Here is a 25681-nt window from a genome sequence, read left to right as displayed (position 1 = left end):
CCCCTCACCCTGTGCATGGGGAGAGTCAGTGGGGTCATGTCCCAGGTTAGAGCTGGAGAATCTGTGGGGATACTAGGGGCCATTTGGCTGTGCTACGGCCTGGTCTGGGGCCTACTGGCTCTGCTCTGTATTATTGCTTTCTCCTCTCTCCCTGAGTAGGTGGGAATAATGGGGTCTCATGGCCACACAAGTGGGGACAGCTGATTAGTATATGGGACCATCGGTTGTACAGCTTCAGGAGGCTGTGGGACTCATTCTCTAGGGTCCCACCCCTGCAGCATCCCCTGGGCTGAGCTCAGGGCCAGGGTCATGGGCAGAGTCCTATGGGGGCTGAGCTTGTGTCAGTGCTTGGATCAGGACCTGGGGAGTGAGGAGGGGGAGAGAATGAGGAGGGGGCATTTTGTAGGGGTCCAGGCCATGGTGGGGACCTCAGATTACTGCCTACTTGGTCCACTGCTTAGCCGGGCTGCCCCAAACCTCTCTCATGCCCTCCCTGGTCCCCATGAGAATGCTCCTTTTCAGGCTGCTGGAGAGAATCTCTGCTTCTGTGTGGGCTTCATGGATCTGGGTCATGTAAAGGGGTGCTCAACTGTGGGCTCCATAGGGGAACTCTTGTCACTGTGTGTTTGAAAATCTTAAAGGCTCGAGTGAGAAGGGCCATGTGAGGATATTTCTGTTAGCTATTCTCATGCAATATGCTCTGCGAATATTTCTTCTTTTCTTTTGTGTGCAAACTTATAGTCCAGAAAACGTCCCATCTGAATTATTTCGATTCATCTTCCTAGAGTTTGTATCTGCTCCCTGAGAATGGTTCATGTCCCACGTTGTGGAGCAGAATTGGTGGGAGTATTCCTGTAGGTTTACTTACATTTTAGTGTCATTTCATATACTGTGGGGCATTCTTTTTTTTTTTTAAGGATTCTATTTATTGATTTATTTGTCAGAGAGAGAGAGAGAAAGCGAACACAAGACCACATGAAATTCCCTGTGTCCACCCTCCTGGCCACCTGTACTTGGCTCTGTCCGTGGTGCTTCAGGAGCCTCGCTGTTGGGCTGGACAGGCCCTCTGAGTGTTACAGACAACAGCTGATACAGGGAGGGTGGTCCTGTGGCCTCATTACCTTTATTGTGTTCTTGCACAGTGTCCCCTCTGCATCCCCCAGAGGCAAGCATGTGATCCCATGCTTCCCATATCATGACTGTGGAACTTTCTCAGAACATTTGTTCATAATTCTGTCATTGAGGTGATGGAGGATTATGTCCCAAGGAAGAGTTCTCCCACTGTGCAGGGACAGACCCAACTGAGGATGGTTTGCAGTGACTGAATTTAGTCCAGTTGAGGTGGGATGAGGAGGCATGAAGAGGACCTGTGGTAGAGACAGAGGCAAATTCTACAGGAGACAGATGGGAGACAATGAGACAGAATTTTACCTCAGTGTCTATCATACTGTGTCCTCAAAAGGAAATGGTAGTAATAATCAGGTGGATAATGTGACATGTCCGGGGACAATGGTCAGCTTTCTTCTCCATCTAGTCTCTTTTTTAAAAAATATTTTATTTATTTGACAGACAGAGATCACAAGTAGGCAGAGAGGCAGGCGGGGAGGGGTGGGTGGGAAACAGGCTCACTGCCAAGCAGAGAGCCTGATGCAAAGCTCGATCCCAGGACCCTGGGATCGTGACCCAAGCAGAAGGCAGAGGCTTTAACCCACTGAACCACCCAGGCGCCCCTTGTCCATCCAATCTTGATCTTATTCAGTGGGCTCCATAGCAAAGGGTCATGTTGTAAGGTGGGTGTATATTTATTAGATGGTTGTTTATTCATGGGCTAGTCACTTTGGATTTAATTTTTATTACAACTCACATCTCCTAGAGCTTGGCATGGGAGGAATTTGAACTCCCCTGCCTGTGGTTTGGTGAATTGGGAATCAGCTAATTCAGACTTGGATATAATTGCACATGACACAGCTCACAGAGCATCTGAAAACTTTTCCTTGTGTACCCACAGAGGCAGACAGGAGACTCCAACACCAAGATTAGCTCACTGAGACCCCATTGCATTTGTCTAATTTAAAACTCATCAATATTTTGTATCATTTAATTTGAAAACAAGTGTTTCTCACAGCAGTATAAGCTTCCTTAATTCGCAGCAGGTAATGTGATTGCCCAGACAGGCTAGTTTCCCAGGAAAACAGAGGCAAGTGGGAGGAAGGGAGGGTGACTGCCCTGATCTGGTTGTGGAGAGTGTGTCTTGGGTACCTCTGGCTCCTCCTGACAGGGACTCAAAGTAGGGGACACTGTTTGGGGTGTTTCATAATGACTGTCATAGTGCAGTTGTGTGTCTACAACACAACTGGGTAAACAGGAGTGTATGGACTCAGGAGATCCCCTAGGATACCCGGGGCTGTGATGACAGTCATCAATTCAGCAGAGTCCAATTCAGCAGATCTGATAATGGACCAACCTTTCAGAGTGAACGTTTGGTCATGGGGGGCATCATGAGTAGATCAGGGATTTGCTGAGAGAAAGGGATATGGAGTGGGCAATGAAGAAGGTAATTCTAGACTCCATGTTGACCTCAGGGTAGTGGTAGAAATGAATAAGATAAAAGTAATAAAGGTTTCTTCCTTATGTTGACATGAATAGGTTTGGTTATATTTTAAGCACATGTTTCTGTTCGACTTCCCTGTTTCATCCCTTCAACATCTAACATCACAGATGCTAACAATAGTTAGCTTTACATCTCATTATTGAAGATATAGATTATCAAATGGCAGGGACAAACATAAAGATCACTATTGGACAATGATATACTTTTATCCTCTTGTGGGAAAGGGGTGAGCATGGTTGTAACTGTTCACAGGATATTTTATCATGTTAGGTGGAGACATGGCTGCCAACATTCTCTTTATTTGGAGACTGTGGTGTGGGGGGCGTGGGTGGATTTCTGTGGATGAGGGATCATCTGTGGTGTCTTAAGTGTCACTGTTGACAGGCTGAGCTGTATTTCATAGAATTGTTGTCTGTCCATGTATCTGGATGGGTGTAAAGAGAGATTCTTGCCCCGATATGGAAGGTAGAAGTGAGAAAGGATCTATTCTGTATCTCCGGTGGTGGTTTTGTTTCTTGTGGCCACTTTGTAGGCAGTGGCAACTGCCCCATTATCCACATTTACCATCAAGAAGGATGTGACTGTCCAACTATCTGTCAGAACTCAGAACACCTAGTGTGTCTGGATATTTTTTCAGTGTATAAAAGTATAAGGAACAATCTGATCTGTCTGGAGATTGGACAAGTACATTGGTAATTTGGGTGATAAAGCCCAGCACTGTGGGTACACGCTGGTCTCCTCAGGTCCCTGAGAACCCTGTCAGACATGTTCGCCCTCCTCCATTGTTCCTGGAAGCAGTCTCTGAGGAGGAGAAGTCCATGTGCAGGAAATCTGGAAGGAGTTGGGGAGCTCAGCTTGGGTAGAAGAAGAAGGGCCTGCAGTGAGATATCAGGTGCGGCCTCCTACCTGCGGGGAGATCTCAAGCTGGGACTATTCAGGACATCTGAACCTGAGGCAGGGCCTCAGGGTGCTGGTGATCATTTACCTGAATCTCTCTGAGAAGGGTCATAACTTGGGAAGGCAGGTTTCTGAAGCAAAAGCACTTCCACGTGAGGAGCCCCCCTGTGAGCTGTCAGGCGTTCCAGGCAGTAGTGGGTGGGTGTGTGAGCCCAGAGGAGGGGATGTGGGTGACCCCTCTGTCTACTGTTTCCATCCTCTCCGCTCAGGTGGCTCCCACTGATGGCTTCAGGGTTTTAGGAGCTCAGCTTCTCTGGGAAATTTAGACTCTAATCCTGGTCCATTGAAGAGCGGCCCATAGCACAAGGAAAATGCAGAGATCATGAGCACTGGACAAAAGGCTCCCTCTGTCTTTCCTCCACTGAAGCCCTCTGGCCCACATTCACACACAGGCCCAGAGAGCAGGTAGTCTGGTGCAGCCAGGTAAATGGTCTCCTGACCCAGTGGGTGCAGGACTGCCTGAGAGCAGAGTGGGGGAGGAGCTCTGGAGGCCTCAGACCTGGGTGCCTGGAACAGACCTGCTCAGTGCTTTTCCTTCTGGGGCTGGAGGAGAGTGTAATGTAGTCTGGGAAGTGGGTTTTGTCTCACTTACCCACCTGCCTGTGTCACTGTGAGCATTACCACAGCTGTCATAGGACTGACAATAGTAGTCAGCCTCATCCTCATCTCAAGTCCTGCTGATGGTCAGGGTGGCCATGCTTCCTGATTTAGAGGCTGAACACCGGTCAGAGATCTCTGATGGTCTGTCATTATTTGTATTAATCACAAGCACAGGAGCTTGTCTTGGCTTCTGCTGGTACCAATATGCATATCTTTTCCCTAGTACATCTCCAGAGCAGGTGATTGTAGCCGTCTGTCCCTGGGTCACCCACATAGAGGGCAGCTGAGTCAGCCCACTGGAGGCCACGGAACCTGAAAACACAGGAGAGGAGAGGTTGGTGTGAGGTCCTGGGACTCATTCCCAGGGACCCAATATAGAGTCAGTGTTTGTGCTGTGCTCAGAGTTTGGAGCAGGCCCAGCTCAGGTCCCATGAAGTCTGAGCTTGTGTGAAGGGCCTGGGTCACACCTGTGCAGAGAGTGATGATGGGGAGCAGGAAAAGGGTCCAGGCCATGGTGGAGATGCCCAGAGCTCTGCCTCCAGAGACCCCACAGCAGGGAAGACTCAAGCAGGCTTCTCTTATTCCCTCCAGGCCAATGGGGCAGTGATTGATAGTATTTATGCAAATATATTTCCTCCATGCTTTCTGCCTGGATTACTCACTTGTGAGATCAGAATAGGTGACTGAGGAGGAACCCCGGAGCTCCTGGCTTCCTCCATGGAGCTTTCTGGTGAGAAAATCAATCTTGGTTTCCAAGGTCTTGCTTCAATAGTGAAATTCCTGGGATCTGACCCTATGACTCTGTCTGAAACCTCTGTGCCTGAGGTCTACAATGGTGTGGCTCAGGGCCTTGCAGGGTCCTGGACATGGGGTTAGCTGGCCCTCTGAGCTTGCAGGCAACCCCTGATTCAGTATTGGTGCTCTGTGACCTCATTACCCATCTGTTCCTGCCTCAGATCTCCTGTCTGGCCCCCACTGCACTCTGGTACTTGCTTGGCATGTCATGACGTTGGGAAACTCTCTCATTCTGAGGTTCCTGCATGCCTTTCTACCTGGGAGTTGACTTGTTAACCAACCAGCAGCTGTTGGAGATTCCTCACAATGTCTCATGTATTGACACAGGTTGTTTTCATCCCTGTGACAGCCCTCATCCCACAAGAAAGCAGAAATTGGCCACCACAATTATTTTCATCATGGGTTCATGTAAACATGTAAAGGCCATGACAAATCTTTGGAAGCTTCCTAGTCTTTGTGGGTCCCCGACGTCACACATTCCCACCTGGCATGGGATTACTGCCCATTACTAATTGGCAGTTAGTAATTGGAACTAGTGGAATCATCTGACCCCTTTAATCAATGCTTTGTCATTGTCACTCCCTCATTGATTGGTTACCATCTCAGCACAAGAGGGAATGCTCTTTATCTGCCTCCCTTTCCCATTCCCTCTCATTGTTTTCACTGTTTGTGCATCTGTCTGTCTGTCCATGCCTACTGGGTTATTTTCTTCCAAGTCATTAACACTGGAAGGCCACATGTGGGCTTGGACGTGGGATGAGTCACAGTGTGGGTTTGGATATTACATGGGCTTGAGACAGTGTCCCTGCAGGAAGCGGATCCTGTCATTGCACAAGGACAACTCAGGGACCAGAGCTCAGGCCTGAGAAGGGAGCATCCATTTCTCTCTGGAGACAGTCTCAAAAGGAGGTTGTTGATGCCCCTTCCAGGGACCAAGGACTCACTGGTCCCTGCGTTCCCTCCCTTAGCTACTCCCAAGCAAGGAGCTGCAGCCTAGAAGAGGGAAAGGTGAGCTAAGGGTGAGTGGTCAGGTCGTCCTTGGACATGCCCAGCACAGAGGAGTCAGTGCCTGGCAACACTGGTGGACAGTAAGAGGACTTGCATATCCCACGCAGTGTGTTAGGTCTCCCATCGATATTCTGTGTGCCTGACCCTCAGAATAAGGTCCCTGCTGCCTGAGAAGATAGAATGGATCATCCCAAGAGTCTCTGGGGACTGAACCCTGGACCCCTGCTGACCCCCAGGCCTGGTACCCTGGGAAGCCCCAAACTCTGTCTTGCTGCCCCTGCTGAAGCTCTGCGGTCCCCTGCTCGTGGAGCAGGATTCAGTCCAGGGAATGTCCCCTTGCAGGTCACCCTATAGCACCTGCCACTTGAGAATGGTTGTGGATCAGGTTTTCCAGCCTCCCAGAGGCAGCTGTGCTCCCTGCCCTGCCCAGCCCAGCACAGACAGTTCACATACATGGTGCAGGAGGCAGGACAGGTCCGATTCCTGTATTTGTCCTAGGGTTGAAGTACCGGGCCTAGCCTGCTATCTTCTTTCAGAAAGGAGAGTGCAGGTTTCAATGTAGTGCATTGAAAAGGGTCAATACTGACACAATCCTGATGTCCCACAGGCACCAGAGTCCTGTGTATTTAGGAATAAAGATGATACATCTTGCATCTGTATATGATAGAATACATTAAAAAGGAACACACACTTAAGCCTCCATGTTGCATCACCACTTCCTCATATCAGGGAGATCATATGATAGTTGTCTTTCTCTGCTTGACTTATTTCGCTAAGCATGATACGCTCTAGTTCCATCCATGTTGTTGCAAATGGCAAGATTTCATTTCTTTTGATGGCTGCATAGTATTCCATTGTGTATATATACCACATCTTCTTGATCCATTCATCTGTTGATGGACATCTAGGTTCTTTCCATAGTTTGGCTATTGTGGACATTGCTGCTATAAACATTCGGGTGCATGTGTCCCTTTGGATCACTACATTTGTATCTTTAGGGTAAATACCCAATAGTGCAATTGCTGGGTCATAGGGCAGTTCTATTTTCAACATTTTGAGGAACCTCCATGCTGTTTTCCAGAGTGGCTGCACCAGCTTGCATTCCCACCAACAGTGTAGGAAGGTTCCCCTTTCTCCGCATCCTCGCCAGCATCTGTCATTTCCTGACTTGTTGATTTTAGCCATTCTGACTGGTGTGAGGTGATATCTCATTGTGGTTTTGATTTGTATTTCCCTGATGCCGAGTGATATGGAGCACTCTTTCAGGTGTCTGTTCGCCATCTGGATGTCTTCTTTGCAGAAATGTCTGTTCATGTCTTCTGCCCATTTCTTGATTGGATTATTTGTTCTTTGGGTGTTGAGTTTGCTAAGTTCTTTATAGATTCTGGACACTAGTCCTTTATCTGATATGTCGTTTGCAAATATCTTCTCCCATTCTGTCAGTTGTCTTTTCATTTTGTTAACTGTTTCCTTTGCTGTGCAAAAGCTTTTGATCTTGATGAAATCCCAGTAGTTCATTTTTTCCCTTGCTTCCCTTGCCTTTTGCGTTGTTCCTAGGAAGATGTTGCTGCGGCAGAGGTCGAAGAGGTTGCTGCCCGTGTTCTCCTCAAGGATTTTGATGGATTCCTTTCGTACATTGAGGTCCTTCATCCATTTTGAGTCTATTTTTGTGTGTGGTGTAAGGAAATGGTCCAATTTCATTTTTCTGCATGTGGCTGTCCAATTTTCCCAGCACCATTTATTGAAAAGGCTGTCTTTTTTTTTTTCCATTGGACAGGAACACGGCAGGGATGTCCATTATCACCACTGCTATTCAACATCGTACTAGAGGTCCTAGCCTCAGCAATCAGACAACAAAAGGAAATTAAAGGCATCCAAATCGGCAAAGAAGAAGTCAAATTATCACTCTTCGCAGATGATATGATACTATATGTGGAAAACCCAAAAGACTCCACTCCAAAACTTCTAGAACTTATACAGGAATTCAGTAAAGTGTCAGGATATAAAATCAATGCACAGAAATCAGTTGCATTTCTCCACACCAACAGCAAGACAGAAGAAAGAGATATTAAGGAGTCAATCCCATTTACAATTGCATCCAAAACCATAAGATACCTAGGAATAAACCTAACCAAAGAGACACAGAATCTATACTCAGAAAACTATAAAGTACTCATGAAAGAAATTGAGGAAGACACAAAGAAATGGAAAAATGTTCCATGCTCCTGGATTGGAAGAATAAATATTGTGAAAATGTCTATGCTACCTAAAGCAATCTACACATTTAATGCAATTCCTATCAAAGTACCATCCATCTTTTTCAAAGAAATGGAACAAATAATTCTAAAATTGATATGGAACCAGAAAAGACCTCGAATAGCCAAAGGGATATTGAAAAAGAAAGCCAACGTTGGTGGCATCACAATTCCGGACTTCAAGCTCTATTACAAAGCTGTCATCATCAAGACAGCATGGTACTGGCACAAAAACAGACACATAGATCAATGGAACAGAATAGAGAGCCCAGAAATAGACCCTCAAATCTATGGTCATCTAATCTTCGACAAAGCAGGAAAGAATGTCCAATGGAAAAAAGACAGCCTTTTCAATAAATGGTGCTGGGAAAATTGGACAGCCACATGCAGAAAAATGAAATTGGACCATTTCCTTACACCACACACAAAAATAGACTCAAAATGGATGAAGAACCTCAATGTACGAAAGGAATCCATCAAAATCCTTGAGGAGAACACGGGCAGCAACCTCTTCGACCTCTGCCGCAGCAACATCTTCCTAGGAACAACGCAAAAGGCAAGGGAAGCAAGGGAAAAAATGAACTACTGGGATTTCATCAAGATCAAAAGCTTTTGCACAGCAAAGGAAACAGTTAACAAAATGAAAAGACAACTGACAGAATGGGAGAAGATATTTGCAAACGACATATCAGATAAAGGACTAGTGTCCAGAATCTATAAAGAACTTAGCAAACTCAACATCCAAAGAACAAATAATCCAATCAAGAAATGGGCAGAGGACATGAACAGACATTTCTGCAAAGAAGACATCCAGATGGCCAACAGACACCTGAAAGAGTGCTCCATATCACTCGGCATCAGGGAAATACAAATCAAAACCACAATGAGATATCACCTCACACCAGTCAGAATGGCTAAAATCAACAAGTCAGGAAATGACAGATGCTGGCGAGGATGCGGAGAAAGGGGAACCCTCCTACACTGTTGGTGGGAATGCAAGCTGGTGCAGCCACTCTGGAAAACAGCATGGAGGTTCCTCAAAATGTTGAAAATAGAACTGCCCTATGACCCAGCAATTGCACTATTGGGTATTTACCCTAAAGATACAAATGTAGTGATCCAAAGGGACACATGCACCCGAATGTTTATAGCAGCAATGTCCACAATAGCCAAACTATGGAAAGAACCTAGATGTCCATCAACAGATGAATGGATCAAGAAGATGTGGTATATATACACAATGGAATACTATGCAGCCTTCAAAAGAAATGAAATCTTGCCATTTGCAACAACATGGATGGAACTAGAGCGTATCATGCTTAGCGAAATAAGTCAAGCAGAGAAAGACAACTATCATATGATCTCCCTGATATGAGGAAGTGGTGATGCAACATGAAGGCTTAAGTGGGTAGAAGAAGAATAAATGAAACAAGATGGGATTGGGAGGGAGACAAACCATAAGTGACTCTTAATCTCACAAAACAAACTGAGGGTTGCCGGGGGGAGGGGGTTTGGGAGAAGGGGGTGGGATTATGGACATTGGGGAGGGTATGTGATTTGGTGTGTGCTGTGAAGTGTGTAAACCTGGTGATTCACAGACCTGTACCCCTGGGGATAAAAATATATGTTTATAAAAAATAAAAAATTAAAAAAAAATAAAAAAAAACCATCAGGTATCAGAGCTATATGGATAAATAGAAAAACTGTATCACTTAATGTCTCTAATAAATAGTCAATTATTTAAGCAGAAATAATAGCAATACATTTTGATTTATAATGGTAAATACCAAAATATATGACAATGTTAGCAAAAATGATGGGAAAAGAAAAATCATGTTATCACATTCTTATTGTACCTAGGAATGACTTTGTACCATGAGGTAGTTTGGTAAGTTAGGAAGTGAGAATCTCCACCTCAAAATAAGACATTAAAATCAAAAGATTTAAACCACAAAGAGAAAGAGCTGTTAAGAGTACCTTCTTTAGGTTTCTCCAGAGAATATGGATCCAATAGGGCATGTATCTCATAAACACCTACATGTATATTCATATGTTACACACAGTGATACAAAGGAGGAGACAGAGACTGAAAGAAACTTATGTTAACAAACTAGACTTGCACAGATCCCTGGGTGGCTCAGTTGCTGAAGCATCTGCCTTCAGCTCAGCTCATGATCAGGGTCCTGTGACTGATCCCTGAGTCAGACTCCCTGCTCAGTGGGAAGCCTGTATCTCCCCTCTTTCTGCTTCTCTTCCTCTCTCTCTCTCTCTCTCTCTCTCATATGCAAAAAAATAAAACCTTAAAAAAAGAAAAAAGAAGCAGCCATAGGGACAGACTCCCTACACTCAGAGGAAGGAAGAAAAGGATTCCAGTGGATTTTTCTTGGCATGAAATGTCAGTGAGAGACAGTGGATTAACATCTTTCTTGAAAAGGGAAAAAAAAAAAAAAACAGTTCTTCACTTGGGGAAAGTATCCTTCAAACATGACGCCTAAATAAAAAATGTCCACAGTACACAAATACACAAAAACTGACACAATTGCTCATGAATTGACCCAAAATACAAGCAATAAATGTATATTCCTCAGGATGACTGGGTGGCTCAGTTGGTTAAGAATCTGACTTTGGCTAGGGTCATGATCCCAAGGTCCTGGGATCAAGCCCCAAGTCCGACACCATGCTCAGCAGGGAGCCTGCCACTCCCTCTTCTGCTCCCCCTGCTCCCCCTGCTTGTGTTCTCTCTCTCTGTCAAATAAATTTTTTAAAAAAATTTTAAAAAGGACATCCCTCAGGCACAGGAGGTGATTCCAGGAAGAATCTGAATCTACAGAAACAGTGTAAGAGACGCCTGGGTGGCTCAGTTGGTTAAGTGTCTTGCTTCGATGCAGGTCATGATCCCAGGCTCCTGGGATCTGGTCCTGCATCAGGCTTCTTGCTCACTCTGCTTGCTGCTCCCCCTGCTTGTGTGTTCCCTCTCTCTCGCTCTCACTCTATCTCTAGCAAAGAAATAAAATCTTCTTACAAAATCAATGTAAAAATCAGAAATGCTAACTAAAGGGACAAATACTAAGACTTTTTTATTATCTAATCTCTTTAAAAGATTCATTACTGCAAAGCAGGAAAAAATATCCAATAAAAAAAAGACAGTCACTTCAATAAATGGGAAAATTGGAAAGCTATGTATGGAAGGATGAAACTCATCCATTCTCTTGCACCATACCCAAAGATAAACTCAAAATGGATGGAAAACCTCGACATGAGACAGGAATCCACAAAAATCCTAGAGTAGAACATAGGCAGTAACCTCTTCGACATCAGCCACAGCAATTTCTTTCATGACACATCTCCAAAGACAAGGAAAACAAATGCAAAAATGAACTTTTGGGACTTCATCAAGATCAAAAGCTTCTGCTCAGCAAAGGAAACAGTCAACAAAACAAAGAGGCAACTCACAGAATGGGAGAAGATATTTGCAAATGGCATTACAGACAAAGGGCTGATATCCAAAATCTATAAAGAACATCTCAGACTCTACACCCAAAAAACAGATAATCAAGTCAAAAAATAGGCAGAAGAGAAAAGCAGACATTTCTCCAATGAAGACATACAAATGATTAGCAGATACGTGGGAAAATGTTCATCATCATCATTTCATCGGGGAAATTCAAATCAAAACCACACTGAGATATTGCTTTACACCAGTTTAAAATGGCAAAGATTAACAAGACATGAAACAAGAAATGTTGGCGAGGATGTTGAGAAAGGAAACCCTCTTAAATGTTGGTGGGAATGCAAGTTGGTTCAGCCGCTTTGGAAAACAGTGTGGAGATTCCTTAAGAAATTAAAAATAGAGCTACCCTACGACCCTGCAATTGCACTACTGGGTATTTACCCCACAGGTACACTGTAGTGAAAACTAGGGCCATCTGTATCCCAATGTTCATATTAGCAAGGCCACAGTCACCAAACTGTGGAAAGAGATGAGATGCCCTTCTCAGATGAATGGATAAAGAAGATGTGGTTCATATGTACAATGGAATATTACTCAGCCATCAGAAAGGATGAATACCCAACTTTTGTTTCAACATGGATGGGTTTGCAGGAAAGTATTCTGAGTGAAATAAGGCAAGCAGAAAAAGTCAATTATCACATAGTTTCACATACTTGTGGAGCTAAAGGAATAACAAGGAGGATATTAGGAGAAGGAAAGGAAAAGTGAAGGGGGGGGATTTGGAGGGGGAGATGAACCTTAAGAGACTGTGGACTCTGAGAAACAAACTGAGGGTTTTGGAGGGGAGGGGTGAGGGATGCGTGAGCCGGGTGGTGAGTAGTAAGGAGGCACGTATCCTATGGAGCACTGGGTGTTATACATAAACAATAAATCATGGAATGCTGCATGAAAAGCTGATGACGTATTGTATGATGACTAACAACACAATAAAACTTTTTTTAAAAAAAGGATATGTCACTGTCCACACAAATATAGTAACTGTGTATGCTGGAATTTCTGACAAAGGTAAAATAATATGGAGGAAAATGACAGTGAATATGCTGAGAGATGAGACACAGAAGGATGTTACCAGGTGCTTACGTTCCATGTAATGTGGCAGCAGCATCAGAATGTGGACTATGGCAAGTTACCGATCATAAGACAGAAAGAACTTACAGCTTGTAAGCAGAAGAAGTAGATAAAATGGAATCATATCAAATGCTCCATTAATCCGATTAAGATACATGAAAAGAGGAAAAAGAACACATGGGACAACAAGAAAATAAAGGCAAGATGCCATACTGAAAGGACAGTACTAATCACATTCGGAAATGCTCTAAACACCACAATTAAACACAGGGATTGTCAGATTGATGTCACAGCAACACCCAAGTGGCTGCTGCTGATGGGAAACTGCAAGCAAAGGAAATGACTCTGAAATCTAGGAACATTTGAGGACAATTCCCACCCAATTCTGCTCCACAATGTGAGTCATGAAACATTCACAGAGAACAGAGAGAAAATCTGGGAAGATAAGTTGAATCCTTAAAGTAATTAGGATGAATACTTTGTGTTATGTATTTTACACAGAGAGAATGGAATTAATAATCTGAGTGCACATTTCATGAGAACAGAACTAGAAATGTCCCCCACATGTCCCTTCCTTCCCCAGGCTTAACGATGTTCAAACACACAGTGGCAAGAACTCCCTCTGCAGCCCAGAGGGGAGCACAGCTCCACGTGAACCAGATCCATGAAACTCACCCAGAAGCACAGAGATTCTCTCCAGCAGTGGGAGAAGGAATATCTTCAAGGGGACAAGTGAGAACATTAGGGAGGCTTGAGGTGGCCAGGGTCCAACTGAGGCTCAGGAGACAGAATTCTGGGGTCCCCACTGTGGTGTGGACCATCTCCTGCTCCCCACACTATTCTTGGGCCTGCCCACAGGCTCAGCCCCCACAATACTCTGAGCATGACCCTGACCCTGAATTCAGCCCAGGGGATGCGGTAAAGGAGGAACCGCTAAGAATGATCCCCACAGTCCCCTGAACCTGCAGTCACTGTGGACCTCAGATGACTCCGTGCTATTGTAGAATAGCCAGAACACCACTGGCACCCTCACCTGCTAGGAGAGCACAGAGAGAGAACCAAACAATAATGCAGGGCAGAGCCATCAGGACCCAGGCCAGGCCTCTGCACCACCAAACAGCCTCCACCCTCCACAGACCTCGGACACAAACCCACAGACTCTCCCCACATGCAGGCCGAGGAGCACCTTTAGAGAATAGCCAGGATGGGGTTGGCAGTGATTTCAGGACAGAAGCTCTGCTGCCCAGCCTGGCCTCACCCTCCCTCCCTCCCATACTGCTCAAGTTCTGCCCTGAGGAGTCTAGGAGACCAGCACACCTGGTCTCCACTCCTGGACTCAACCCACTTTCTTCTGTTTGACTGGGATGCTAGCTACACTGGTCCTCACCTTTTCCTACTGTGAAATGGAGAAGCTTAACTTATGTAATAAATACTTTTTTCATATTAAGTGATACAAAACCTTTAAGAGTCTCTTCCATGAGAATGACTCAGTGAGGTCTCAGTGAGCTAACCCTGGTGTTGGGGTCTCCTGTCTGCAAATGGCGGAATCCAAGGAAAAGTCTTCAGCTTTTCCACTACACTGTGACCTTCTTCATGTGCAGTTGGGTCCATGTATGAATGAGCAGGATCCCATTTTCACAAAACCAGATACTAGGCTAGTTTACAAAGCCTCCCGCACCCAATTCCAGGAGATGCAGACTGGAATAAGGGAAAAGAGGTAAAAACAGCAGTAATAGCAATAAAATTAAAGGTTTGCCTGTTCAACTGAATTTAGCACCAGAAGCATCACCTGCTGTTCTGATGACCCTGCTACATGGATAGGGATGCATGAAGCTTTAGTCCTGATTCCTAAATATACAGGAACCTGGCGGCTGTGGGACATCAAATATATATTTTCTGGACAATGACCCTTTTCAAATGCACTTGCACTGTACCCTGCACTCTCCTTTCTGAAACAAGACTGCAGGCTAAGCCAGAGCATTTCAACCCTGTGAAAATTACAGGAATCACACCTGCTCTGCCTCCTAAAACTTGTATGTGACCTTCTATGCTGGGCAGGGTAGGGGTAGGGCAGCTTCCTAGGAAAGCCTTAAAACCCTGGTTCACACCCCTTCTCAGGCAACAGGTGCTATGGGGTGACCTGCAGAAGGGAAGCTCCTGGTCTGAGTCCTCCTCCACCAGCAGGGGCAGCAGAGCTGCAGCAAGAGGGGCCGGACAGAGGCTGGGGCTGCCCAGGGGGAGCCTCACAGGAACACCAGGCCTGGAGGTCAGCAGGTTGTCTGAGGTTCAGTCCTCAGAGACTGTCAGGATGGATCATCCTGAGGGGATCATCCTATCCCCTCAGGCTGCAAGGACCATGTTCTGAGAGTTAAACACACACAGTGTCACCAAGGACACTGGTGGGAGTCTTGACACAGACAGCACCTCACCTGGGAAAGTCAGGTCCCCTCTCTGTCCACCAGTGTCCCCAGGGACTGACTCCCCTCTGCTGGGTACATCCAGAGACACCTGATGACTCAAACCCTGCCTCTCCTTCCCCACCTCCACCCCAAGTCAGACCTGGGGATGCACCTCCTTTGTTCAAGAGCATATCAGGGGACAGGAGGCTGAGCACTCAGGACCCTGGTCCCTGGAAGGAACATCCGCAGCCTCCTTGTGAGACTGTCTCCAGAGTGATGTGATTCTCATGGCTGCAGGGACCATGGCTCAGGCCCTCGAGCTCACAACATATGGGAACATGTGATCGTGTGTGTCCTCACAAGATCACAAATCTTGAAGTTGTTCCTCATAGACTCAGGCCCTTTGCACAGGTTTGCATGGAACATTGACGAAAAAATTAAAAGGAATGAAATGGTTGATTATACCAATTGCTGGTCTGCTGTGGGATGGGGGCAGCATAGAGACAACAGCACCATGTGTAAAAAGACTAGAAATCCTGATGAATCTCCAACAGCAGTTGGTTGTTTAACAGTGAGCACCTACTTACAACATGATGACAGAATCTCAAAATGAGAGAGTTTTGTTGTCATGTCAAGGATAGGACCACAGAGTCTCTGGGGGATGCAGAGGGAACAAGAAGCTGGGGAAGGAGGTAATGAGGTCACAGGACCAACTTTCTCTGAATCTAGTGTTCTCTGCATTTCTCAGAGGGACCAGGCCAGCCCCATGGCCAGGATTGTGGAAGGCCCTGGGCCAGCCCCAGACATTCCTCAGAGAGAATGGGTAGGGACACTGGTTGTGTTCAAACCCCAGGAATATGACTATGATACCAGATTTGGAGACCAATGCTCATTTTTCTGACCTGAGAGCTTTTGGAGGAAGTTATGGGATCATTTGTTCCTCCTCAGTCACCTGATCTGAGCTCACAAGTGGTTTGAGTCCCAGAGAGGAGGAAATTTGCATAATTACTAACAACCACAGAACAAAAGGCCTGGAAAGAAATAAGAGAGGCCAGGGAGGCTGGCCCAGCTGTGGTTTTCAGAAGACAGAGCTCTGGGCACATCCACCATGGCCTGGACCCCTCTTTCACTCCTTGTCCTCACTCTCTGCACGGGTACTCTCCCCAGTCCACACTCTCAGCACCACAGGACCTGAGCTGAGCCTGCCCCAAACCCTGAGCTCAGGCACAGCACAGCCTCTGTATTGGGATGATGGGATGAGCCCCTGGACCTCATTGCAACCTCTCCTCTTCTGTCTTTTCAGGCTCCGTGGTCTCCAGTGAGCTGACTCAGACGCCCTTTGTGTCAGTGGCCCCGGGACAGACCGCTACAATCACCTGCTCTGGAGAAGAACTGGACTATGGTTATGTACAATGGTACCAACAGAAGCCAGGGCAAGCCCCTCTGATGGTAATTTATTTGGATAATGAGCGGGCCTCTGGGATCCCAGAGCGATTCTCTGGCTCCAAGTCAGGGAACACGGCCACCCTCACTATCAGCAGCGTACAGGCCGAGGACGAGGCTGACTATTTCTGTCAGTCCTATGACAGCAGTGGTAATGCTCACAGTGACACAAGCAAATGGGGAAGTGAGACACAAACCCCTTCCCCATCTGTGTCACCCTCTCCTCCAGCCCCAGGAGGCCTGTGCACAGAGCAGTGAACAGGTCTGGTCAAGGTCCCCAAGTCTGTGGTCCCCAGTCTGTCCCCTTCCTCCCAGTCCTCCAGGCAGGCTGCACAGGGTGGATCAACAGGGAATTTGTAAACAGCTGTTAGAACTCTGTTTCCTCTGGGACTGTGGGTGGAGGAAGAATGACACATGTGAGAAGCAGAAATGGAAGACATTTTTAGAGAACCATTCTTTTAAAACTTCCCTAGATGAAAATGTCTGAAATGTAAAAATCCAAGGTATAGACTGACAGCAGATATGATGCTGCAAAAGAAGAGATTAGGGAAGTTGATGTCATAGTGATGGAAAGTATTCAAAATGAAACACACAGTGAAATACCTAATAAAATTAATGAAGGCTCGTTGCTTGGAAGACACCTTCATGCCACTCAGACAGTGTGCAAGTGTAGGGACTTCAGGGAGGGAAGGTAAGGGACTGGGGGTGAAATAAAAAGTCTGCGAAGATACATTCTACAAAAATGCTTCAAATTTGGAGAATCTCAGGAATCAATGTATCTAAGAAGCACAACAAGGCTCAGACACAAGGAGAATGAGAGACAGCACAGCACACATCATGAGTAATTGCTACAAACCAGTGATGCAGACACTCTTACAGTCAGAGAGGAGAGTCGTGTTCCCTATAGAGAACCAGCACGAGTGACAATGAAGGACACCCCTCGGATAGAAGGAAAGGGTGACAGAGGGAAGTCTGAGTCTACACAAAGTATAATAAGCTTGGGAAATCATAACTACATGGATCAACCTAAACAGAATTTAGTGGTCAATGTCTGTAAATACAATCAAGTGCTAAAATCAAAAACAATAGCAATGTGATTTATGATGGAGGAACAGGTAAAACATATGAGGGAAGATGAGATCAAGTTATTGTCCTTATCCTACATGTGAGTGATGTCATGTCACTGGCAGGAACTCTGGTAAGGTAGGAGGTGAGGACTTCAAATCCACAAGAAACCCACCACGGCCTGGAACCTCTCCTGCTCCCTGCCACACTCCCTGCCCAGGTTCTGGCCCAGGTGCTGCCCATAGGCTCAACCCCCACAGGACTCTGAGCAATATGAGCCCTCCATGATACCCATCACCTGGCTCCCCCAACCTCCCACCCCCCCAACCCCTTCAAAACCCTCAGATTATTTTTCAGAGTCCATAGTCTCTCGTGGTTCACCTCCCCTTCCAATTTCCCTCAACTCCCTTCTCCTCTCCATCACCCCATGTCTTCCATGCTATTTGTTATGCTCCACGAATAAGTGAAACCATATGATAATTGACTCTCTCTGCTTGACTTATTTCACTCAGCATAATCTCTTCCAGTCCCGTCCATGTTGCTACAAAAGTTGGGTATTCATCCTTTCTGATGGAGGCACGATACTCCATAGTGTATATGGATCACATCTTCCTTATCCATTCATCCGTTGCAGGGCATCTTGGTTCTTTACACAGTTTGGCGACTGTGGCCATTGCTGCTATAAACATTAGGGTACAGATGGCCCTTCTTTGCACTACATCTGTATCTTTGGGGTAAATACCCAGGAGTGCAATGGCAGGGTCATAGGGAAGCTCTATTTTTAATTTCTTGAGGAATCTCCACACTGTTCTCCAAAGTGGCTGCACCAACTTGCATTCCCACCAACAGTGTAAGAGGTTCCCCTTTCTCCGCATCCTCCCCAACATACGTTGTTTCCTGTCTTGCTAATTTTGGCCATTCTAACTGGTGTAAGGTGATATCTCAATGTGGTTTTAATTTGAATCTCCCTGATGGCTAGTGATGATGAACATTTTTTTCATGTGTCTGATAGCCATTTGTATGTCTTCATTGGAGAAGTGTCTGTTCATGTCTTCAGCCCATTTTTTTGACATGAATATCTGTTTTGTGTGTATATAAGGCCCCCGGACAAGTTCAAGAGTGGCAAGAAGGCTCATCACTGTCTGCTGAGTGTCACATTATCCACCTGATTTCATAGAGTGTTCATACACAATTTCCCTCTGAGGACACACTCTTGTAGGCGTTTTCATGGAACACAAATCGCCCTGTGTTCATTTGGGGTTGGTGCCTACTCACATGTTTCTTCCTCAAACATCTTTCACCACTTTCCTTTTTGTGTTTCTTCCAACTCTCCAACCATCCAGCCAAACTGAGTCAGAGAACATAGGTTAGAAATAAGCCACTCTGTCCGGGTGAATAAAAAAAGCACTCTGCTCAAATGTTGCCTTATTGAAAAAATTTCCATATTCTGCAGCAGTGTCCCAGATGAGGGCTGCAGGACTACTATTGTTAACTAGCAGAGTTGGATGCACATGACACAGGAACATCTTAAACCAACCATGGTTTTTCCTCTGGATCAGCTGTTCATAGGATTGTCCCCACTGGGTCATAATTGTGCCAGACAGAGCAGAGACAATGCAGTATAGATTGGGGTCCTGGCCATCAGGCCTTTCCCTCATGCAACTGGCCTGTGCCTTCAGGACATGGGGAAGCCTAATCTCAAATCTATCTCTTTTGTTGGATGATGGAGAGCTGCTGTGACTGTCCAATTCCCTGGCATGGTTGATCTGAAAACACTCATTTCATGCAGGCAGCTTGATGACAGAGTAACTTAGTTGCTAATAAGGAGCATACAGTCTCCTTTAAGATTCAGAAACAAGCCAAAGCATGTGTCAGTTGGAACTTTCTAATAATAGAGATGCACAAAAAATTGGTAAGCTGCCCTTATATTTCAGTTCTATGAACACTGCCATTAACCGATATCAGTGTGTTCTGTCAAATGAGTCTGATTGCTAACTTGGTCCTGTCATTCATTATGGTAACAACACACACCTTATCATTGGTGACAATAAGGAACTGCATGTCTCCTAAAAATGCAAAGACCCCCAAAACTACAACTTTGGCACCCAACCCAGAGTTCAGAATCTCTAGAAAACGTATGTGTTTATACCATACGTAAAGGTATATATGTACACAAACCCATCTCCAACATATACACAGCAGACACAATTCGTATATATGCACACAAGCACTCACAAGTATCTTCATAAATATGTATGTGTATCAGTATATGATAGAAAGGAGTGTGTGACAGGAATTGGATGTCATGTGGAAACACACACATACACACACACACACAGGGGCACCACACAGAAGCCACAGTGACTGTCAGCTACAAACAGTCTCCAGCATCCCACTCAGTTTTCAGGGAGGTTCACATGGGGCTACTCTTGTGACTCACCTTCCCTGGAAACATACAACAGAGAATTCTAACACATCACACCCGTCACTCAGTTTTGAACATATGGGAAAATATCACCTTGGAACTCACAGACACCTAAGTTCCTCACTGTCCCTGCATCCTCAGACAAAGCAGACTCTTTCTGTAGGACTGACTCCAAACACACTTCAGTTCTTGTTCCTTCTCTCCATCCTGGCAGCAGCCCCACAGTCCCTCCGCAGAGAAGCCTCCTCCAGCCTCTCCACACACATGACCAGCCCGTCATTTTGTCTGATATCACTTCTTTCTCTGCACATCAACCAATACTGTCCAGGTTCTCCTATCATTTAATTAATTGATTGTTTTGTATGCGTTTTTATCCCAACTGGTCAGGAAGTTTTAATAAAATACATGCCCATCTCAATCAGAGGCATGAACATTCAAGCATCTATTTTCCTGCAGACAGAAGTAAGTCTGAAGACAGATTGTAGTTTTCCAGGTACTACCAGCTCTGAGAGGTACCAAATCCTCTCACTGTCTCTCGCACCACCACTACTATGGAGGCTTTGCTTTACCTTGTTGTTGACAACAGACCTCGGGATGGCTGCTACAGCTCTAGCTAGGACTCATGAGTACAAGAGAAAGAGCCCTGCATAAATCTAGTCTCTTTCATTCACAGACAAAAGTCCCCAGAAAGATTCCCAGCAGAATGACACATCGATGGGATAGCTCTGGGACACAGGGTCACTGCTGACCTAGACATAAATAAGAATAGCAATAGTGGGGCTTCTCAATGATTATAGAAGACAAGATGAAGGTAGACGGGGTTAGTGATGGTGTGTGCTGTTTCACGAAAAGCAGTTGTGTCCCCAGTGCTGTGCTGCCCAAGGCAGGAACCCAAGAAACACTTATTTACACTGATTTCTAGGGTGGAACCTATGGAAGACCAAGCTGGATCTGAATAAATGTTTCTTCAGTGACTGTCCTCTTGTTTCTCCCTTCAAGGCTGGAGCCATCATCACACCACTTGATGCTCAACAGCCAGATCAAGTGAGACAGTCCCTTATTCTTGTTCAGCCCCCAAACCACACCCATGACCCACCACCAATCCAGAAAGATGAGCCCTGAGGCCTCAAATTGGTCCTACTTTCTCTTCACATGAGCCTCTTCCAATTTTCATGGGAAATCTGACACCTCCTGCCTGCTCTCAAGGCTTCCAGGGGCCCCAAAGAGAAGAGAAAATCTTCTCCTGGGGCCAGCAGTGCATGGTTCAGAGGAATCAGGATGTGAACATTGGGTCATGAATCTCCACCTGGACAAAGGAGTTCCCTGCACTTCCAGCTGCCAGTGTGGACTCGCCACTAGGAAGCAGCAGAGATCACCTGACAAAACCTCAGGGATTCCAACTGGGAGGATTGGTTACCAGGACCCAAGACCAGAAGCTAAAGGTATAGGTTTACTACACTATCACCTTTGCTTTGATGTAAAATTCTGACTCAGAGTCTCTCATCACTACCCTGTGGAATTTGTCTTGGGCTCTAGCACACGTCCAGGACTTCATGACACTCCACCCCACCCCATTCCTGCTATACTCAATCACTGTGAATCCTTGCTCAAGCACTGGGTCTGTCCCTGGCAGGGAGGGCAGCCTTGGGATACTGAGGCACAGCATCTATGACCTGCCGCAGGAGCTCTCCATTGGCACAGACTCCTACAGCAACATCAGTGGCTCCCTAAAACTCCATGTGCACCTGGCAAGGGAGGGATTTTGTTCTGGTTCTAATGTTCACAATATAAACCAAGAGTAGGACACACACTGACCCACGATCCTCTAGTACCTACAGAGGAAACTTTCTATGATGGGTTCAGAAAATGCAGACAGACTCCACCTCACAGCTCTGCTGTGAAGATGCCTGCCCAGAAGACAGGTCAGGACATGGAGAGGCATAGATTTTGGACCCCAGATTACAGAGACACAGGATGAGGGAAAATCCTCTGGCTTCAAGGCGGGTCCTCAGGGGCTGCCCCTCCCATCTCTGTGTCTCTTGGAGCTGAGCCCATTTCTAAAACCACAAACCCAGAGCTCTGGCTCATTTGCATAACCAGCAGCTGTCTCTAGCAAGGGGATAAGAGAGGCCTAGGAGGAACCCTGCCCAGCCTGAGCCTTAGGGAGAAAAATCGAGGGACCTGCACCATGGCCTGGACCCCTCTCCTCCTCGGATTCCTGGCTCACTGGGCAGGTGGTAAGACCAGGCTCACGTCCATCCCATCCCCGGGTTCTGGGACACTCCAGGCCTGGATTCTGAGCTCAGAAGTGGACTGTCAGTTGGTTGTGGGGGGACAGGATGATCAAGACCCTACTGTGGGATGACAGGCTGGTGATAAACCTCCACTGTGCTCCCTGGCTCCTTGTTAGTCCCAAAGGGCTGCGCCTGCCCAAAGAAATGGGGTGGGTGATTTTCATTTGTTCAAAGGCTCAATCTCTAAGGCAGGTAGGCCCAGGACCTAAGAGGACAGCAGGGTGGAAATGGCCTAAGGAATTGAGAAAGCTCAGGCCAGACAGGTGACATATATAGGGGATGATACCCTGGCTGGAACCCCAACTCTCATCTCCTCTCTTGCAGGATCCATGGCCTCCTATGTGCTGACTCAGCCTCCCTCGATGTCAGTGAACCTGGGACAGACGGTCAGGATGACTTGTGGGGGAAACAACATTGGAAGAAAAAGTGTTCCGTGGTACCAGCAGAAGCCAGGTCTGGCCCCTGTGATGATTATCTACGGTGATAGCAGCCGGCCCTCAGGGATCCCTGACCGGTTCTCAGGCACCAACTCGGGGAACACAGCCACCCTGACCATCAGCGGGGTCCGGGCTGAGGACGAGGCTGACTATTACTGTCAGGTATGGGACAACAGTGCTGATGCTCACAGTGACACAGACAGATGGAGAAGTGAGACACAAACCCCACCCCATCTGTGTCATACTTTCCTCCAGCCTCAGGAGATCTGCACACAAAGCAGGGAGCACTTCTGGCCTAGGTCCTCTCATCTGAGATCCCCACACCTCCCTCCCCATCCAGCTCTCCAGGCAGCTCTGCACAGGGTGGTCAGGAGAGCATTTACAGCTGACGGCACTAGGTTGCCTGCTTCTCTGGGCCTGGGTATCATCTACAGACAGAGGGACTGGGTAGAAAAAAGACACAGGGAGACTTTCATCCAGTGGTCATGATCTCATCATTTCCATGTGTGGTTGTGTGCTAATGCCCTCCCAACTGAACAGTATTAGAGTCCAACATGTCCCAGCTCAGCTGAGCTCCTGAAGCCCTGGGGACATGGGTGGAGATGCTTGTCCCACAGTGGAACAGACAAGTACAGGAGACACTAAGGTGTCACCCACATCTCCAGGGCTCTCTATTCTATTCCACTGATCGTGTCTGTTTTTGTGCCAGTACAAACTGCCTGGTTGATTACATCTTTGTAATACAGCTTAAAGTCCGGAATTGTGATGTCACAAGCTTTGGTTTTCATTTTAAACATTCCCCTGGTTATTCTGGATCTTTCTAGTTCTATACACATGTTAGGATTATTTGTTCCAGCTCTGTGAAAAATGTCAATGGTATTTTGTCAGGGGCTTCAATTAATGTGTAGATTCCTCTTGGTAGCATAGACCAAGAATATGTATTCTTCCCACTCATTAACGTGGAATGTTTTTGTATTTCTTGTGTCTTTTCCCAATTTCTTTCACAAGTGTCCCGTAGTTTATAGAGTATGGATCCCTTACCTTTTTGGTTGGGTTTATTCCTAGGTATCTTATGGTTTTTGGTACTACTGTGAATAGGATTGATTCCTTAATTTCCCTTTCTTCTGTCTCATTGTTCCTGTATCTGTGCATTGATGGTATATCCTGGCACATTATTGAATTGCTGTATGAGTTCTAGCAATTTTGGAGTCTTTGGGTTCCCCACATAAAGTATCATGTCATCTGTAAAGAGTGAGAATTTAACCTCTTCTTTGCCACTTTGAATGCTTTTGTTTCTTTTTGTTGTCTGATTGATGAAGCTAGGACATCTATCACTATTTTGAACAAATAGTGCTAAGAATTGACACCCCTGTCACCTTCCTGAACTTAGGGAGAAAGCAGTGGTTTTCCCCATAGAGAACGATATTCATAGTGGGTTTTTTCTATATTACCTTGATGATATTGAGGTAGGTTCTCTCTATCCCTACACTGTAGAGAGTTTTAACCAAGAAAGGATGCTATGCTTTGTCAAATGCTTTTTCTGCATCAATTGAGAGGATAACACAGCTCCTGTCCTTTCTCTTTTTTATGTAGTGTATCACACTTACTGATTTGCAATTGTAGAACCACCCTTGTATCCCAGGAATAAATCCTACCTGGTCATGGTGAAGAATCCTATTAATGCACTGTTCCATCCTGTTGCCTAGTATATTGGTGAATAATTGGCATCCAGATTCAACAGGGATATTGGTCTATAGTTCTTCTTCGTGGGAAATTCTCCTTTGTCTTATTTTGGGATCAAGGCAATGCAGGCCTCATAGAATGAGTTTGGAAGTCTACCTTCTGTTTCTATTTTTTGAAACAGTTTCAGAAGAATAGGTAGTGATTCTTCCTTAAATGTTTGGTAGAATTCCCTTGGGAAGCCATCTGGTCCTGGAATCTTGTGTGTTGGGAGATTATTGGTTACTGCTTCAATTTCCTGGTTGGTTATGGGTATAGTCAAGTTTTCTATTTCTTTCTCTTTCCCTTTCAGTTGTTTATATTTCTAGGAAATTATCCATTTCTTCCAGATTGCTTAATTTGTGGCATACATGTGCTCATAATATGTTCTCAAAACTGTATTTCCTTGGTGTTGTTCATGATCTCTCCTCTTCTGTTCATGACTTTATTTATTTGGGTCCTTTCTCTTTCCTTTTTGGTAAGTCTGCCTAGGGGTATATTGATTTGGCAGTTCTTCAGAGAACCAGCTTCTAGTTCGCTTGATCTGTTCTACTGTTCTTTTCGTTTCTCTTTCATTGACTTCTAGTCTAATCTTTATTATTTCTCATCTGCTCCTTCCTTTAGGCTTTATTTGCTGTTCTCTCTCCAGATCCATTAGGTATAAATATAGCTTGTGTATTTGTGAATTTTTTACTTTCTTGCGATTATCTTGTATAACTATGTACATCCCTCATGGGACCACCTTTACTGAAATTCAAAGGTTTTGAACTGTTGTGTTTTTGTATTCATTTGCTTCCATGAACTTTTTAAATAATTCTCTAATTTCCTGGTTGACCCATTCATTCTTTCATAGAATGATCTTTAACCTCCATGTATGTGAGTTCCTCCTAAAAATTTCCTCTAGTGACTGAGTTCACTGTTCAAAACACTGTGGTCTGACAAAATGCGGGAAATAATCCCAATGCTTAGGTACTGGTGGGGGCCTGATCTGTGACCCAGAATGTGATCTTCTCTGGAGAAAGTTCCATATGCCCTTGAGAAGAATGTGTGTTATGTTATGTTATGTTTAGGATGGAATTCTCTGTATATATCTG

The 25681-nt window shown here is 45.6% G+C and overlaps 3 protein-coding genes and 2 gene segments (V, D, J or C); 2 read left to right on the top strand and 3 right to left on the bottom strand.

Moving 5' to 3' along the window:
* Positions 1–25681, bottom strand: part of LOC101682709 (immunoglobulin lambda-1 light chain-like) — a 1123284-nt gene that overhangs the window by 166888 nt on the left and 930715 nt on the right. The window lies entirely within an intron of this gene.
* The window catches only part of LOC101676037 (immunoglobulin lambda variable 4-3), a 780698-nt gene that overhangs the window by 148438 nt on the left and 606579 nt on the right, over positions 1–25681 (bottom strand). The gene's annotated exons all lie outside the window — the stretch shown is intronic.
* LOC101680986 (immunoglobulin lambda-1 light chain-like) overlaps positions 1–25681 on the bottom strand; it is a 586873-nt gene that overhangs the window by 143102 nt on the left and 418090 nt on the right. The gene's annotated exons all lie outside the window — the stretch shown is intronic.
* Positions 16237–16920, top strand: LOC123387653. The segment is given in 2 exon segments: positions 16237–16358; positions 16508–16920. Coding segments are annotated over 2 exon segments (444 nt in total).
* Positions 22262–23372, top strand: LOC106004691. The segment is given in 2 exon segments: positions 22262–22371; positions 22756–23372. Coding segments are annotated over 2 exon segments (648 nt in total).

Source organism: Mustela putorius, unplaced genomic scaffold, assembly GCF_011764305.1.
Source record: "Mustela putorius furo isolate JIRA1106 unplaced genomic scaffold, ASM1176430v1.1 tig00003858_pilon_pilon_pilon, whole genome shotgun sequence".
NCBI lineage: Eukaryota > Metazoa > Chordata > Mammalia > Carnivora > Mustelidae > Mustela > Mustela putorius.
This window is presented reverse-complemented; position numbering and strand designations above follow the sequence as displayed.